This window comes from Hemibagrus wyckioides, linkage group LG03 (assembly GCF_019097595.1).
Source record: "Hemibagrus wyckioides isolate EC202008001 linkage group LG03, SWU_Hwy_1.0, whole genome shotgun sequence".
Classification (NCBI taxonomy): domain Eukaryota; kingdom Metazoa; phylum Chordata; class Actinopteri; order Siluriformes; family Bagridae; genus Hemibagrus; species Hemibagrus wyckioides.
Window position 1 is genome coordinate 3,360,146 of NC_080712.1, and position 15,000 is coordinate 3,375,145.

The window sequence follows — 15,000 nt, forward strand, 5'->3', positions numbered from 1 at the left end:
AGTGTGTGTGTGTGTGTGTGTGTGTGTGCAGTTTAGAAGGATGAAACTTTTCTGTATAATGATTATATCTAAGGAGAAAAAAATGATCGAAACAATAATGAAAAATATGCAAACAAGGTATTGTAATTAAACAGAAAACATAAATAATTATACACGTAAATATTAAGGATGAAAAATGTCATTAAATCAATTAGAGTTGTAGACAGAAAATCAAATCAAAGAAAACTTTGAGAAGAAAAAAAAAACAGGAAAAAAAACCCCTTTATACAGCTTTATACATTTTTCTCTAAAGTCTCTTTTTTTTGTCATTCAGCCAATCACTGGACACTAATTTAATCACTGTATGCTAATCCAATAACTGGACGCTAATCCAATCAGCTTTATCAAGAAAATAAAAAAAATCTAGATTGGTGATAATCAGTGCAGTTAGTGCTGTAGGTGTCCATGTGTGTCTCCTTCACCTCCACAGAAGGTGTGGGCTTTTCTTTCTCCAGAATTTAATAAGACAAAAAAAATAATAATCATAAAAATAATTTAAAAAATTAATAAAAAAAAAAAATAACAACTCAGATGGTCACATGACAGAGAAAAGCACAGACTTGTCCACTCTGGAGATCAGATCTTTAGCTCTGACACTGGAGACTCCTTCACCATATCTACCATTTATAAAACCCATTTACATGCGATGAGCCGTTAATGAGCCGTTGCTATAGAAACGATAACTTATCAGATCAAAACCTGTGTTGTGAAGCAGCACTACTGTTGTAATAGAAAACTAATCAACATTCTCCTGACCAATCACCATCCAGACTTCAACACCTTCTAACCAATTACCATCCAGAATCCAACAATCCACATTCCAACATCCTTCTGACCAATCATGGTCCATACTTAAACATCTTCTGATCAATCATGGTCCATAATCCAATATCCTACTGACCAATCATGATCCAGAATCCAACATACTCCTGACCAATCATGATCTAATTTAATTCAGTTCAGTTTATTAGTATAGCCCTTTTAATAATGGACATCGTCTCAGATCAGCTTTACAGAAGTATAGAAAGAGAAAGATGAGTTATTATTTATCCCTAACATTTATCCCTGCTGATCAAACCTGAGGCGACGGTGGTGAGGAAACGCTCCAGAACCAGAATCCAACATTCTTCTGACCAATCACAATCCAGAATCCAACATTCTAGTCACAAATCATGATCCAGACTTCAACATCCCTCTAACCAATCAGAATCCAGAATGCAACACTTTCTAACCAATCATAATCCAGAATCCAGCATACTCCTGTCCAATCACAGTCCATAATCCAACATCCTCCTGCCCTATCACAGTCCAGAATCTAACATTCTCCTGTACAGAATGGAACATCCTACTGACCAATCATGATCCAGAATCCAGCGTTTTTGTCACCAATCATGATCCAGTCTTTAGCATCCCTCTAACAAATCAATCACAATCCAGAATCCAACATCCTACTGACCAATCACGGTCCAGACTTCAACACCTTCTAACCAATCACAATGCAGAATCCAACATGCTCGGGTCCAATCATAGTCCAGTATGCAACATCCTCCTGACCAATCACAATCCATATTTAAACATCTTCTGACCAATCACAACCCAGAATCCAACATCCTCATGACTAATGACAGTCCAGAATACAACATCCTCCTGTCTATCCATGGTCCAGAATGAAACATACTACTGACCAATCACAATCCATACTTAAACATCTTCTGACCAATCACAATCCATATTTAAACATCTTCTGACCAATCACAACCCAGAATCCAACATCCTCATGACTAATGACAGTCCAGAATACAACATCCTCCTGTCTATCCATGGTCCAGAATGAAACATACTACTGACCAATCACAATCCATACTTAAACATCTTCTGACCAATTACAATCCATATTTAAACATCTTCTGATCATTCACAGTCCAGAATGAAACCTCCCCCTGACCAATCACAATCCAGAATCCAACATCCTCCTGTCCAATGATGGTCCAGAACGGAACATCCTCCTGACTAAACATGATCCATACATAAACATCTAACCAATGACAATCCAGAATACAGCATCCTTCTGACCAGTCACGAGCCGCACTTAAACATCTTCTGACCAGTCCACAGTGTTGGGAGATAAAACTGCCCATTTAAGATTTAGTAACATTCAGTAAGGGTTTTTAATTAATGCTGATTTATTTCGAATACTTTTCAAAGCTAAAAACTCGTGAAGATTAGCATTAATCAGGGCGTTCAGAGTGTTGAGTCGATTCATCCTGACATTTACAGTAAGTGTATCAGTACAGAAATATTAATGAACGTTAAATACGATAATTAGCAGATAAAAGAGCGGCGGATTCCAGAGTCGGAGATGAAGCCGGTCTCCTGTCCGGATCACAGAGACGAACAGAGCGCTACAGCGTGGAGGTTTAAAGACAGAAAGAGTGAAGGTAAGGATTTGTAGCCGAGGTTTTTGGTGAGAGGCGCGTGCTGTGCTAATGTCACGCTGCCGCGCGGCTCCGGCGCTAATAAATGAAAGAACAATCTGTGATCTATTAAAGGGAAAATAAACGCACCATTAACTACAGAAATAATTGAAGTTGCACACGAGTTCAATGGAAATCATATAAATTCCAAATGAACACCAATTAGCGCAAATGAAATCGTACATGATAAGATAATTAAGCAATTAGCTTCTTTGTGGTGAAATATTTATGAAGTTTTAATTCGAGTGTGTGAGTGATCCATGAACCGCTAATGACCTCTTCTGGAACTTTCTCCCAGACCAACTCCAGCACACGCCGCTCCCAGATGAGTGTGTGGGCAACGCCGCAGCCTTATTTACTGACTAATTAACTCATTCCATACGCACTAACCAACTCTAGAACGTGATCAACACACACACATACACACACACTCACACACTCACACACACACACACACTCACACGGTGAAGTGTGTGACCGTAAGCATGCAGCAAGATCATCTGACTCACTTTTTCTTACCATCTGTCTTTCTGTTCATTTTTATCTCTCTCTCTCTCTCTCTCTCTCTCTCTCTCTTATTCACTTCATCTTTTTTTTCTTTTCCTCTCTGTATCGTTTTGTTATTTTATACTTTTCCTCTGTTTTTGCTCTTCTCTTACTGTTTTTGGTCACTGTCTGTCTCCGTCATTTTTCTTTCTTTCTTTCTTTCTTTCTTTCTTTCTTTCTTTCTTTCTTTCTTTCTTTCTTTCTGTGCTTCATGCTATCTGTCTGTCTCTATAGCTCTGTGAGTAAATTCATTCTTAGTTCCTCTCTCTCTCTCTCTCTCTCTCTCTCTCACTCTCTCTCTCACTCTCTTTCTCTCTCTCTCATACACACGCACACACACACGCACACACCCTGTTTTACACCCGTCTGTAATCCGGTGTCACTGCCGCTGCTTTCTAAAATAAACACACTCGACAGACGGAGAGCCGCGAGCACCGCACTGATGGATAACGGCTGGGCTAACCTTTACACACACACACACACACACACACACACAGACACACTAACTAACTATTTGAGGTTCAATGTTTAAAAAATGCTGCTACTGAGGAGTCATTTTAGACACACACACACATACTCACTCACACACACACACACATACTCACACTCACTCACACACACACACACACACACACACTCACACACACACCAATATTACACAGTAGGATTATTCTAAATAAATAAATGAAATAAATTTCATAATTAAATATTAAAATATGTTAAAATTGCGATAGATAGATAGATAGATAGATAGATAGATAGATAGATAGATAGATAGATAGATAGATAGATAGATAGATAGATAGATAGATAGATAGATGTGTGTGTGTGTGTGTGTGTAAATTTCAGGTAAAGCAGGAAATTGTGTTCAGTTCATTTATTGTTATTTATTTATTTTTTCCTTTTGCAATTAATTCAAAACTAATTAATAATTAAATAATAAATAATGAATTTATTTAATAAATAATAATAATAATAATAATAATAATAATAATAATAATAATAATAATAAATGCTTCACATTAGCTGCACTGTGCTGTAGTAAAACACTTCAGGAAAATAATCTTTAAAGTGATAACAGGAGCACCGCTTTGTGAGAGGATTGTGTTTATTACTGTTTATTACACTGTAATAAGAGTGTAATAAGATGCTGGAATAAATGTATGAAGGTGGAAGCTGTAGTTTCAGTACTCTGTGTGTGTTTGTGTATATGTATATTTATATGTGTGTGTGTGTCCACACCTGGCCGGCCGTACTGGTCCGTGTCTTGGTGCTCTCTCTCTTTAGCTCTGTAGAGCAGGCGCTGGGAGTCGTGCTCGAAGGCTTTGAGCGTTTCACTGGAGCTGTAGGATTTCTGTGTGGGGACGCGACACTCGTCACTCTCTCCCCCGGTCGAGTGTGTGTAGCGTCTATCCTTCTCTCTGCGACTCTCCCTCAGCGAGCAGTACGGCCTGCGCTCCTTCACATCCATCCTGCGCGCATGACGGTCTCTCTCTCTCTCACACACACACACACACACACGCTCACACACACTCACACACGCTCTCACACGCACTCTCACACACACACACAGAGTCACTCGATCTGTGTACCGGTCTGCTTAGAGCCGCCGTTCACCTGAGAGAGAAAGAGAGAGAGAGAGAGAGAGAGAGAGATGAAAGTGTGAAGCAGAGGTCAAAATAGCACTCAGATGTACACTTCATCTTTCCAGGATTCACAAATCCCCCCCAAGCTTCTGCTCTGTGTGTGTGTGTGTGTGTGTGTGTGTGTGTGTGTGCGTGTGTATATGTGTGTGTGTGTGTGTGTGTGTGTGTGTGCGTGTGTATATGTGTGTGTGTGTGTGTGTGTGAAGCTCATATACTATTCTATTACAGAACACTGAAAGCATTTTTTTTATTTATGAATTTTGTTCCACTGCATTTATTTCATCAAAAGTATCTCAAATGTCTCAGAATTGAGTTCAAAAAGTTTGTGCCCCCTCCCTCGTATGGTCTCGAGGTGTGTGTGTGTGTGTGTGTATTTATATCATGTTCATTAAAAGGGAGATACACACTTCTAAACTGATATTATTTTAAGATTCCTTGGTAGTTTGTGGTCGTTATTTGTTTTTATTAAGACTTAAATCCTTTAACACTCAGTCGTCTCACTTGTCCTGGGGGTGCACAAACTTTTGCACCCAGCAAAATATTTCTAGCTATAAGAAACTTTATAAGATGTTCGTACTTTTCCAAGTGTAATGGCTGTAGATCTGAAACAAGGTTCTAAGTGTGAAGGATAAAACTGACTTTAAGATTTCAGAAGAGAGAGAGAGTGAAACAGAAAGAGAAAGCGAGAGAGAGAGAGAGAGAGAGAGAGAGAGAGAGAGACAGCATAAAAGTGAAAGATAGAGCGAGACAGAGACAGAGAGAAAGAGAGAGAGACAGAGAGAAACAGCGAGAGAGAGAGAGAGAGAGTGAAAGAGATAGACAGAGAGAGGGATAGAGAGATAGAGAGAGGGAGAGCGAGACAGCTAGAGAGAGAGAGAGAGAGAGAGAGAGAGGCATAGAGATAGACAGAGAGAGTGTGAAAGAGAGAGAGAGAGAGAGAGACTATATTAATTTATCACAGCTCACTGCAGGCTGGACTCACATTTACATGGTGTGTGTGTGTGTGTGTGTGTGTTGTGTTTTAATTGATGACTGCTCTCTGCTGGCCTCTGATATGTCAAGAGTTACTGATAACCCGGACATGGCCATTAGGGAGAGGGAAAGAAAACACACACACACACACACACACACACACACACTGTATCAGCGTGGAGAAGGGGAAGAAAAAGAATTAGCCAACACCCTTTCATTAAACCCTGCCAGCAAGAATTAATAAAATCTACCTCCGGCATCCTGGGAAATGAAAAGAGAGAGATAGAGGGAGCGGTTAATGAGGGACGGAGGAGGGATAGACGAGTGCGAGGCTCTGGGGTGTGTTCACCTGTTTATTAGCCTGAACGCTAACTCTGCGCTGGCCGTAATTGTGCTCTGTTAATTTTCTTTTTTGGCTGGCCTCGTTCTGGTGCTCAGACACACACACACACACCAGATGTGCTTCAAGACACAACATCTCTTCCTTCTCTTCCTCGATTTTTCCTTTCCTCTTTTCGTTCTTTGTCGTGTTTTTTCTTGCCGCGCGAGTCACAGACGTCGTTCCTGTCATCTTTCCATTCTGTGAGATTTATTGATTTAGCTCGAGACGAAGTCATACTTAATTGCTGGAGATGCAACAGATGTGCGCAGTGCAGTTACAGGTAAAAGGAACAGATGTTTCTCGGGAACAGTTGTTGTTTGGACAGATTTTAATTAACACGCTAACATCCTGTCCGAAATATCACACCTCACACTCCGCGTCCCGCAGGAGTTTATCTAGTTTCCTGCTCTTTATTAAAATATAAATAAATTACCTTGATGTGGCTCTTTAAACCAGGAAAGAATTCATATACGAAGGGACTGAAGTAACAAAACATGACTATTTAAACAAATATTCACCTAGAAAACTACACACACACACACACACACACAGAATGATGATGTGTTCAACTCAGATCATAAATATAACACACAGAGGGATTATAAATGTCTCTGCTTAATCTCCATCTGGAGCATTTTTACTTTTATATTCCTCTTTTCCATCCTTATCGTGTCTTACAACTGACATTTTGTACATGACAGAATGTAACTGCTTTAACTTAGAAATAAATAAATAAATAAATAAATAAATAAATAAATAAATAAATAAATAAATAAATAAATAAAGCACGTTTTGAACATTTTGAATCTTGAACATTCAACCTTCTTCTACTTCACAGCCAAATACATAATGCATACATAGTATAGTATAGTATAATGCTGTGTAGTATAGAATAGTATAGTATAGTATAATGCTGTGTAGTATTGAATAGTATAGTATAGTATAGTATAGTATAGTATAGTATAGTATAGTATAGTATAGTATAGTATAGTATAATGCTGTGTAGTATAGAATAGTATAGTATAGTATAGTATAATGCTGTGTAGTATAGTATAGTATAGTATAATGCTGTGTAGTATTGAATAGTATAGTATAGTATAGTATAGTATAGTATAGTATAGTATAGTATAGTATAATGCTGTGTAGTATAGAATAGTATAGTATAGTATAGTATAATGCTGTGTAGTATTGGATAGTATAGTATAGTATAGTATAGTATAGAATAGTATAGTATAGTATAGTATAGTATAGTATAGTATAGTATAATGCTGTGTAGTATAGTATAGTATAGTATAGTATAGTATAGTATAGTATAATGCTGTGTAGTATTGGATAGTATAGTATAGTATAATGCTGTGTAGTATTGAATAGTATAGTATAGTATAGTATAGTATAGTATAGTATAGTATAGTATAGTATAGTATAGTATAGTATAGTATAATGCTGTGTAGTATAGAATAGTATAGTATAGTATAGTATAGTATAATGCTGTGTAGTATTGGATAGTATAGTATAGTATAATGCTGTGTAGTATTGGATAGTATAGTATAGTATAATGCTGTGTAGTATAGTATAGTATAGTATAGTATAGTATAGTATAGTATAATGCTGTGTAGTATAGTATAGTATAGTATAGTATAGTATAGTATAGTATAGTATAATATAATACTGTATAGTATAGTATAGTATAGTATAGTATAGTATAGTATAGTATAATGCTGTGTAGTATAGAATAGTATAGTATAGTATAGTATAATGCTGTGTAGTATAGTATAGTATAGTATAGTATAGTATAGTATAATACTGTATAGTATAGTATATAGTATAGTATAATATATATACTGTATAGTATAGTATAGTATGTATAGTATAGTATAGTATATATAGAATAGTATAGTATAATAGTATAGTATAGTATAGTATAGTATAGTATAGTATAGTATAGTATAGTATAGTATAATGCTGTGTAGTATAGAATAGTATAGTATAGTATAGTATAGTATAGTATAGTATAGTATAGTATAATATAATGCTGTATAGTATAGTATAATATAGTATAGTATAGTATAATATAATGCTGTGTAGTATAGTATAGTATAGTATAGTATAGTATAATATAATGCTGTGTAGTATAGTATAGTATAGTATAGTATAGTATAGTATAGTATAGTATAATGCTGTGTAGTATAGTATAGTATAGTATAGTATAGTATAGTATAGTATAGTATAGTATAGTATAATGCTGTGTAGTATAGTATAGTATAGTATAGTATAGTATAATGCTGTGTAGTATAGAATAGTATAGTATAGTATAGTATAGTATAGTATAGTATAGTATAGTATAATGCTGTGTAGTATAGTATAGTATAGTATAGTATAGTATAGTATAGTATAGTATAATGCTGTGTAGTATAGTATAGTATAGTATAGTATAGTATAGTATAGTATAGTATAGTATAGTATAGTATAGTATAGTATAGTATAGTATAGTATAGTATAGTATAGTATAATGCTGTGTAGTATAGTATAGTATAGTATAGTATAGTATAGTATAGTATAGTATAGTATAGTATGGCTCAGTATAGTATAGTTCAGTATGGTACATAGCATACTATACTGTCCTATAGTATAGTGTGATATAGTATAGTTTAGTGTCATACACAGTACCCCAGTTTAGTACAGTATAGGCAAGTATAGTACCATACAATATAATACAGTACTGCATGCAGATGTATAGTATAGTGTAAAACAGCATAGTACAATACAGTGCAGCATGGACATGTATAGTGTAGTGCAGTATAATACAGTATAGTGCACTGTTGTATAGTACTGTATAGTGCAGTACAGTACAGTATAATAATATATAGTGTAGTGCTAAGTGCTAGTAGTATAGTACTGTGTAGTATAGTGCAGTACAGTACTATACAGTGTAGTGCAGTATAGTGTAGTATTGTATGGTATTGTGCCTAAAAGCCTGTGTATAGTGCATTATTGAGCAGTGTAGTATAGTATGTGTAAATATAACACAGTATAGCTCAGTGCAGTGTGGTGTAGTATCACATAGAACCACATAGTATAATAATACCAAGTAAAGTGAAGTAACAATGCAGTATAGTGTAGTGCAGCGTATAACACACAGTATAGTACAGTATCGTGTATATAGTTTAGCCTATTAAAGTACAGTATAGTATAGTACACATGGGTCTAGTATAGTTTTAATCTACCTTTTATAATCCGTTTATGTGGAGTGAGTGTGAATAAGATGTTGCTATAGAATCGATAACTTGTTAGAACGAGCGCATTCATTTAAACCTGTGATTTGCAGCCGCTGTCAGAGAAAATGAATCACCACCAACTGACCAATCAGAATCCAGAGTCCAGCAGTGCTGTGATGTAAACCTCATTAAGAGCAGAATGTATGAGAGAGTAAATACAGTATGGAGTACACGATAGAGCATTAATATATTCACATCTTCACCAAAACTGGAAATTACATTACTCCAAATTCTACCCTGAAGGAAACAAACTACTATAATTCATATTACACTGCAGAGTGAAGTGTGTTATTCGCTCCGAGTTCATCACACACACACACACAGTCCTGTACACAGTGACACTGTGTCATCCCCTACCGCTTATCCCCAAACAACAAATTCTACTTAACCCCTACTATGAAATGCTTGAGGCTGTGTATGTGTGTGTGTGTGTGTGTGTGTGTGTGTGTGTGTGTGTGTGTGTGTGTGTGTGTGTGTGTGTGTGTGTGCGTGTGTGTGTGTTTCCAGCGCTAAGCACACTGGTACATGTCAGCAGGGAAATCATTTGAAAATGTAACATTGGACTTGACAGCACAGATTACAGTCAGGGTAAAGGTGGAATATGCAGTAGGTTCAGCTGTGTGTGTGTGTGTGTGTGTGTGAGAGAGAGAAAGAGAGAGAGAGAGAGAGTGATAGATGGATCTGTAGTATAGTGAAACATCAGAAGAGAAAACAATAGATATGGACATTATAATAGAGATGTAACGGAAGAAAGTGATATTAGGAGGGAAGAAGATGATGGATGAATGTAATGACAGACAGATGAATGAAGAGAGAAAGATATTAGAAAACAAAAATGAGGATAGCAACGGATAGATGGAGAGACAGTTGGATGGATGAATGAGTGGGAGGATAGGCTGATGGATGCATTAATAGATAGATGAATGGATGGATGGATAAATAGATAATTGGGCAAATGTATGGACAGATAGATGAGAGGATAGATGGGTGGATTGATGGATAGATAGATGGATGGATGAATGGATTGGTGGGTGGATGAAAGGATTGATGGATGGATGGATGAAAGGATTGATGGATGGATGGATGGAGGGATGGACAGATGAGAATACAGAATGGCAGAAGATCAGGAGAAAGGGAATGGCGTAACAATGGAAAGAGATCAAAGGAAAAAAAGAATGAAGAGATGGTGAGTGCACAGCTGACAGTTTCTGCTCCTGCAGTGTTTCAGAACTCTCTCCACACACACACACAAACACACACACACACACAAACACACACACACACACAAACACACACACACACACACCAGCTTGAAACCATCAGACTTTCCACTTTTTTTTATATATATATATATATGGGTGTGTGTGTAGTAACAGGAGACATTCAGCTCTACACAAAAAAGAGACGCTATCCATCATCTGAGAGAGAGAGAGAGAGAGAGAGAGAGACAGAGAGAGAGAGAGAGAGACAGAGAGAGAGAGAGAGAGAGAGAGAGAGAGAGAGAGAGACAGAGAGAGAGAGAGACAGAGAGAGAGAGAGAGACAGAGAGAGAGAGAGAGAGAGAGAGAGAGAGAGAGAGAGAGAGAGAGAGAGAGAGACAGAGAGAGAGAGAGAGAGAGAGACAGAGAGAGAGAGAGACAGAGAGACAGAGAGAGAGAGAGAGAGAGAGAGAGAGACTGGGGAACCGTCTGTGTTCAAAGCAGGGAAAAAGTTGTGATCTTTTGTTGTTTCTCACAAATACAGTCATCAGAACAGGCGTTTCTTCTCCTGCCAGCGATCTCCACACGGCCGAGTTACACAGCAGCAGCTGTGACCTACATTCCACAGGCCACGCCCCTTTTCATCAAATTACTTTTGTATGACTGGCTGCAGGGCATGGTGATGTCATCACGGTCCGGCCAACCGCACGGAGACCGACGGGTCAAGTGTGTGACACTAATTATATTTACACAATTACAGTAAGGTTATTTTCACACACTGTAGAATTCCTGAACTTTTGGCGAAGTTTAAACAGTGTATTTTTATTTTTTTATCCTGGGAGCGTTCCAGAGAGCCGGAGCTGTGGGTCACGTCTGGAAACCATCCACTCTCAGGGCTGCAGATTGAGTAATGTGTAAATGGATGCATGTGATGGAGTGCTGAGCATTTCGCATAAACGTGCTGCTTGGAATCGCACAATCGATGCGTAGTGATAATAAGCTCCGCCCCCTCACGAGCGCAGAATCTGTCCTGCTTCCAGACTCGAATACTGAGGTCAGGTGTATAAACCTCCTTAATCTGATTTCAGAATCAATCCCAGCGTTTACTTAGGAAGATTTATTTAACAACTTTCTTTTTGCTAATGTCCTGCAACATTAAACGTAACTATAAATGGATAAAAAGTATGATAAATGTCTTATTCTATAATATATAAGAATGCCGTGATCCGGTTTCTGGGAACACCATGGCACACAAGTTCCTTAGCTTCTTATTTATTCCTAAAAAAATTATGATGTGTTTCCAGATGATTTTATTCGTAGCATTTTAACAGCTTGTCCATCAAATAAGCCACGCCCCAAAGAAGATGAAGGTATATCATAACAATTTAAATAATGTTTCTGTTTTTGCCTAGGAAAACGAGGGAGGAGAAGGAGACTGAAGAGGAAGATGAAGAGAAAAAGTAGTTGGAGGAGGAAGAGGAGGAGGAGGAGAAAGAGGAGGAGGAGAACGAGACTGAAGAGGAAGATGAAGAGAAAAAGTAGTTGGAGGAGGAAGAGGAGGCGGAGGAGAAAGAGGAAGAGGCGAAGGAAGAGAAGGTGGAGAAAGAGGAGAAGACAAAAGAGGAGAAAGAGTCAGAGGAGGAAGAGGAAGTGAAGAAGGAAGAGGAAGAAGAGAAGGGGGAGGCAAAGGAGGAGGAAGAAGAGGAGGAGGAGGAGGATGAGGAGGAAGCTGAGAAGGAGGAGGAGGAGGAGGAAGCTGAGAAGGCAGAGGAAGAGCAGGAGGAGGAAGAGTAAGAGGAGGAAGCCGAGAAGGAAGAGGAGGAAGAGGAGGAGGATGAAAAGAGGAGGCAGGGGAAGAGAAGAAGGAGAAAGAGGAGGAGGAAGAAGGGGAGAAGAAGGAGGAGTGGGGGAGAGGAAGAGAAGCAGGAAGCCGAGAAGGAAGAGAAAGAGGAGGAGGAGAAGGAGGATGAGGAAGAGGAGGAGGAAGAGTAAGAGGAGGCAGAAGAAGAGAAAAAGGAAGAAGAGGAGTAGAAGGGTGAGGGGGAAGAGGAGGAGGAAGCTGAGAAGGAAGAGGAGGAGTAAAAGAAGGAGGAGGGTGGAAAACAAGGAAAAGGAGTCAAGATGGAAGAGGACAAGGAGGAGGAGGAAAGGAAGAGGAAGCGAAGAAGGAAGAGGAGGAGGAAGAAAAGGGGGAGGCAAAGGAGAAGGAGGAGGAGAAAGAGGAGGAGGAGGGAGCCGAGAAGGAAGAGGAGGATGAAAAGAGGACGCAGAGAAAGAGGAGGAGGAGGAAGAAGAAAAGGAGGAGAAGGAAGCGAAGAAGGAAGAGGAGGAAGAGGAAGAGGATGAAAAGAGGAGGCAGAGGAAGAGAAGAAGGAGGAAGAGGAGGAGGAAAGGAAGAGAAGCAGGAAGCTGAGAAGGAAGAGAAAGAGGAGGAGGAGGAAGAGGAAGAGGAGGAGGATGAAAAGAGGAGGCAGAGGAAGAGAAGGAGAAGGAAGAGAAAAAGGAAGAAGAGAAGGACAAGATGGAAGAGAACAAGGAGGAGGAGAAGGAAGAGGAGGTGGAGAAAGAGGAGAAGAAGAAAGAAGAGAAAGAGTCAGAGGAGGAAGAGGAAGAGGAAGTGAAGAAGGAAGAGGAGGAGGAAGAGAAGGGGGAGGCAAAGGAGGAGGAAGCCGAGAAGGAAGAGGAGGAGGATGAAAAGAAGAGGAAGAGGAGGAGGAGGAAGAGGAGGAGGAAGCCAAGAAGGAATAGGAGGAAGAGGAGGAGGATGAAAAGAGGAGGCAGAGGAAAAGAAGAAGGAGGAAGAGGAGGAGGAAGAAGGGGAGAAGAAGGAGGAGAGGGGGAGAGGAGGAGGAGGAGGAGGAGGAGGAAGCCGAGAAAGAAGATGAGGAGGAGGAGGATGACGAGGAAGAGGGAGAATTTTTTTTGGATGTGGGAAAGAAGAAAAGTTTTAGAAAGTGATAGCACACATTTCCTCATGAGATGACCTAATTACAAACAGGCTACTTTCCCACGGACACACACACACACACACACACACACACACACACATGCTAAACTGTTAAAATCACACACTGAACTGGATAAACAGACTGGGTGTGTATGTGGTAGCTGTGCGACTCATCAGCGTGGGAACTTCACCCGACGTTAATGAGACTAAATGAAGTGTGTTAGTGTTCCTCGAACCGCGATCACCAAACTTATTATTCTAACATTAGAACATGATTAAAATGCAATGTGCCGTTTGTCAGACCTGGACAAATGAAGGCAGATCCGCCGCGTCCTGCGCTCACGTCTTATTTAGAGCTTTGTTTTTTGATCATTTGAACAGACAATGAGATAAATCAGTGATGCTTCATTTCATTATTATTAGTAGGTAATTAATTCGGTTCCTGTCCTTGCCTATGTGCTAGGAGAACTGAACTGGGGGTGTGGGTGGGGCTAAAAATAGTGCTGCCTGCTGATTGGTCAAACAGAATTGTGACAGAAAATTAGTATTTCAATAGAAAAGATACTTCCATAGGCTGAAAGCTGGTGTAAAAGTGCTAGCAGGGTGTGCTGAGCTCCGCCCATCTAAAATAAACAGTGTAAGGGTTCAGATTATTATCTGATCTTTGTACACCAGTGAGAAGTGAGGCTGGAGCTGACCTTTTTCCATCCCAGACTATAGATTGGACAGATGGACAGATTGATGGGTGTATAGATAGGTGGGTGGATGAAAGGGTTGATGGATAGGTGGGTGGGTAGGTGATAGGATGGATAGATGGATGGGTTGTTAAATAGGTAGAAAGGTGGATGGATGGATGGATGGATGGATGGATGGACAGATGAATAAATGTGGAGGAACAAACATCTGGATGGATGGTTGGGTGGATGGATAGATGGATGGATGGATATAGAGGGACAGACAGACAGCTGGATGGTTGGTTGGATGGATGGATGGATGGATGGATGTGGAGGGAAGGACAGCTGGATGGATGGATGGATGGATGGATGGATGGATGGATGGATGAATGGATGGATGGATGGATGAATGGATTTATAGACGTGGAGGGAAGGGCAGCTGGATGGATGGTTAGATGGATGTGGATGGATGGATGGACAGATGTGGAGGGAAGGACAGCTGGATGGATGGATGGATGGATGGACTGACAAATGAGAATATTTCTTTTCTTTCCATCCCACTGAGTGTATGACACACCCCCTATTGTTGATCTCCTGATATTTTTCTGATGATACAAACCCTCACCATGTACACCGATCAGACCCTTACCCACACCAACCCTTACACAGCTACTAATTACCCTAGTGGTCAAAAAGTGGAACTACAACAAACACAAATGTAAGGTTCACTTAAACAGGACTCTCACTTTCCCATCAGAAAGGAGAGGTGAGGATCAACAGACAAGGTGAATAACGAGGTTGCCAGAACTGTATTTTCTACACCACAGTGAATTAGTTTAAAATGCT

The 15,000-nt window shown here is 39.4% G+C and overlaps 1 protein-coding gene across 5 annotated transcripts in view; it reads right to left on the reverse strand.

The window, feature by feature from the left end:
* The window catches only part of tenm3 (teneurin transmembrane protein 3), a 446,382-nt gene that overhangs the window by 322,066 nt on the left and 109,316 nt on the right, over positions 1-15,000 (reverse strand). For all 5 annotated transcript variants that reach the window (XM_058379176.1, XM_058379169.1, XM_058379160.1 and 2 more), the window contains exon 2: positions 4,302-4,676. In XM_058379176.1, the coding sequence (XP_058235159.1) occupies positions 4,302-4,530 (229 nt within the window). In that variant the 5' untranslated portion in view covers positions 4,531-4,676. The remainder of the gene's footprint in view (positions 1-4,301; positions 4,677-15,000) is intronic.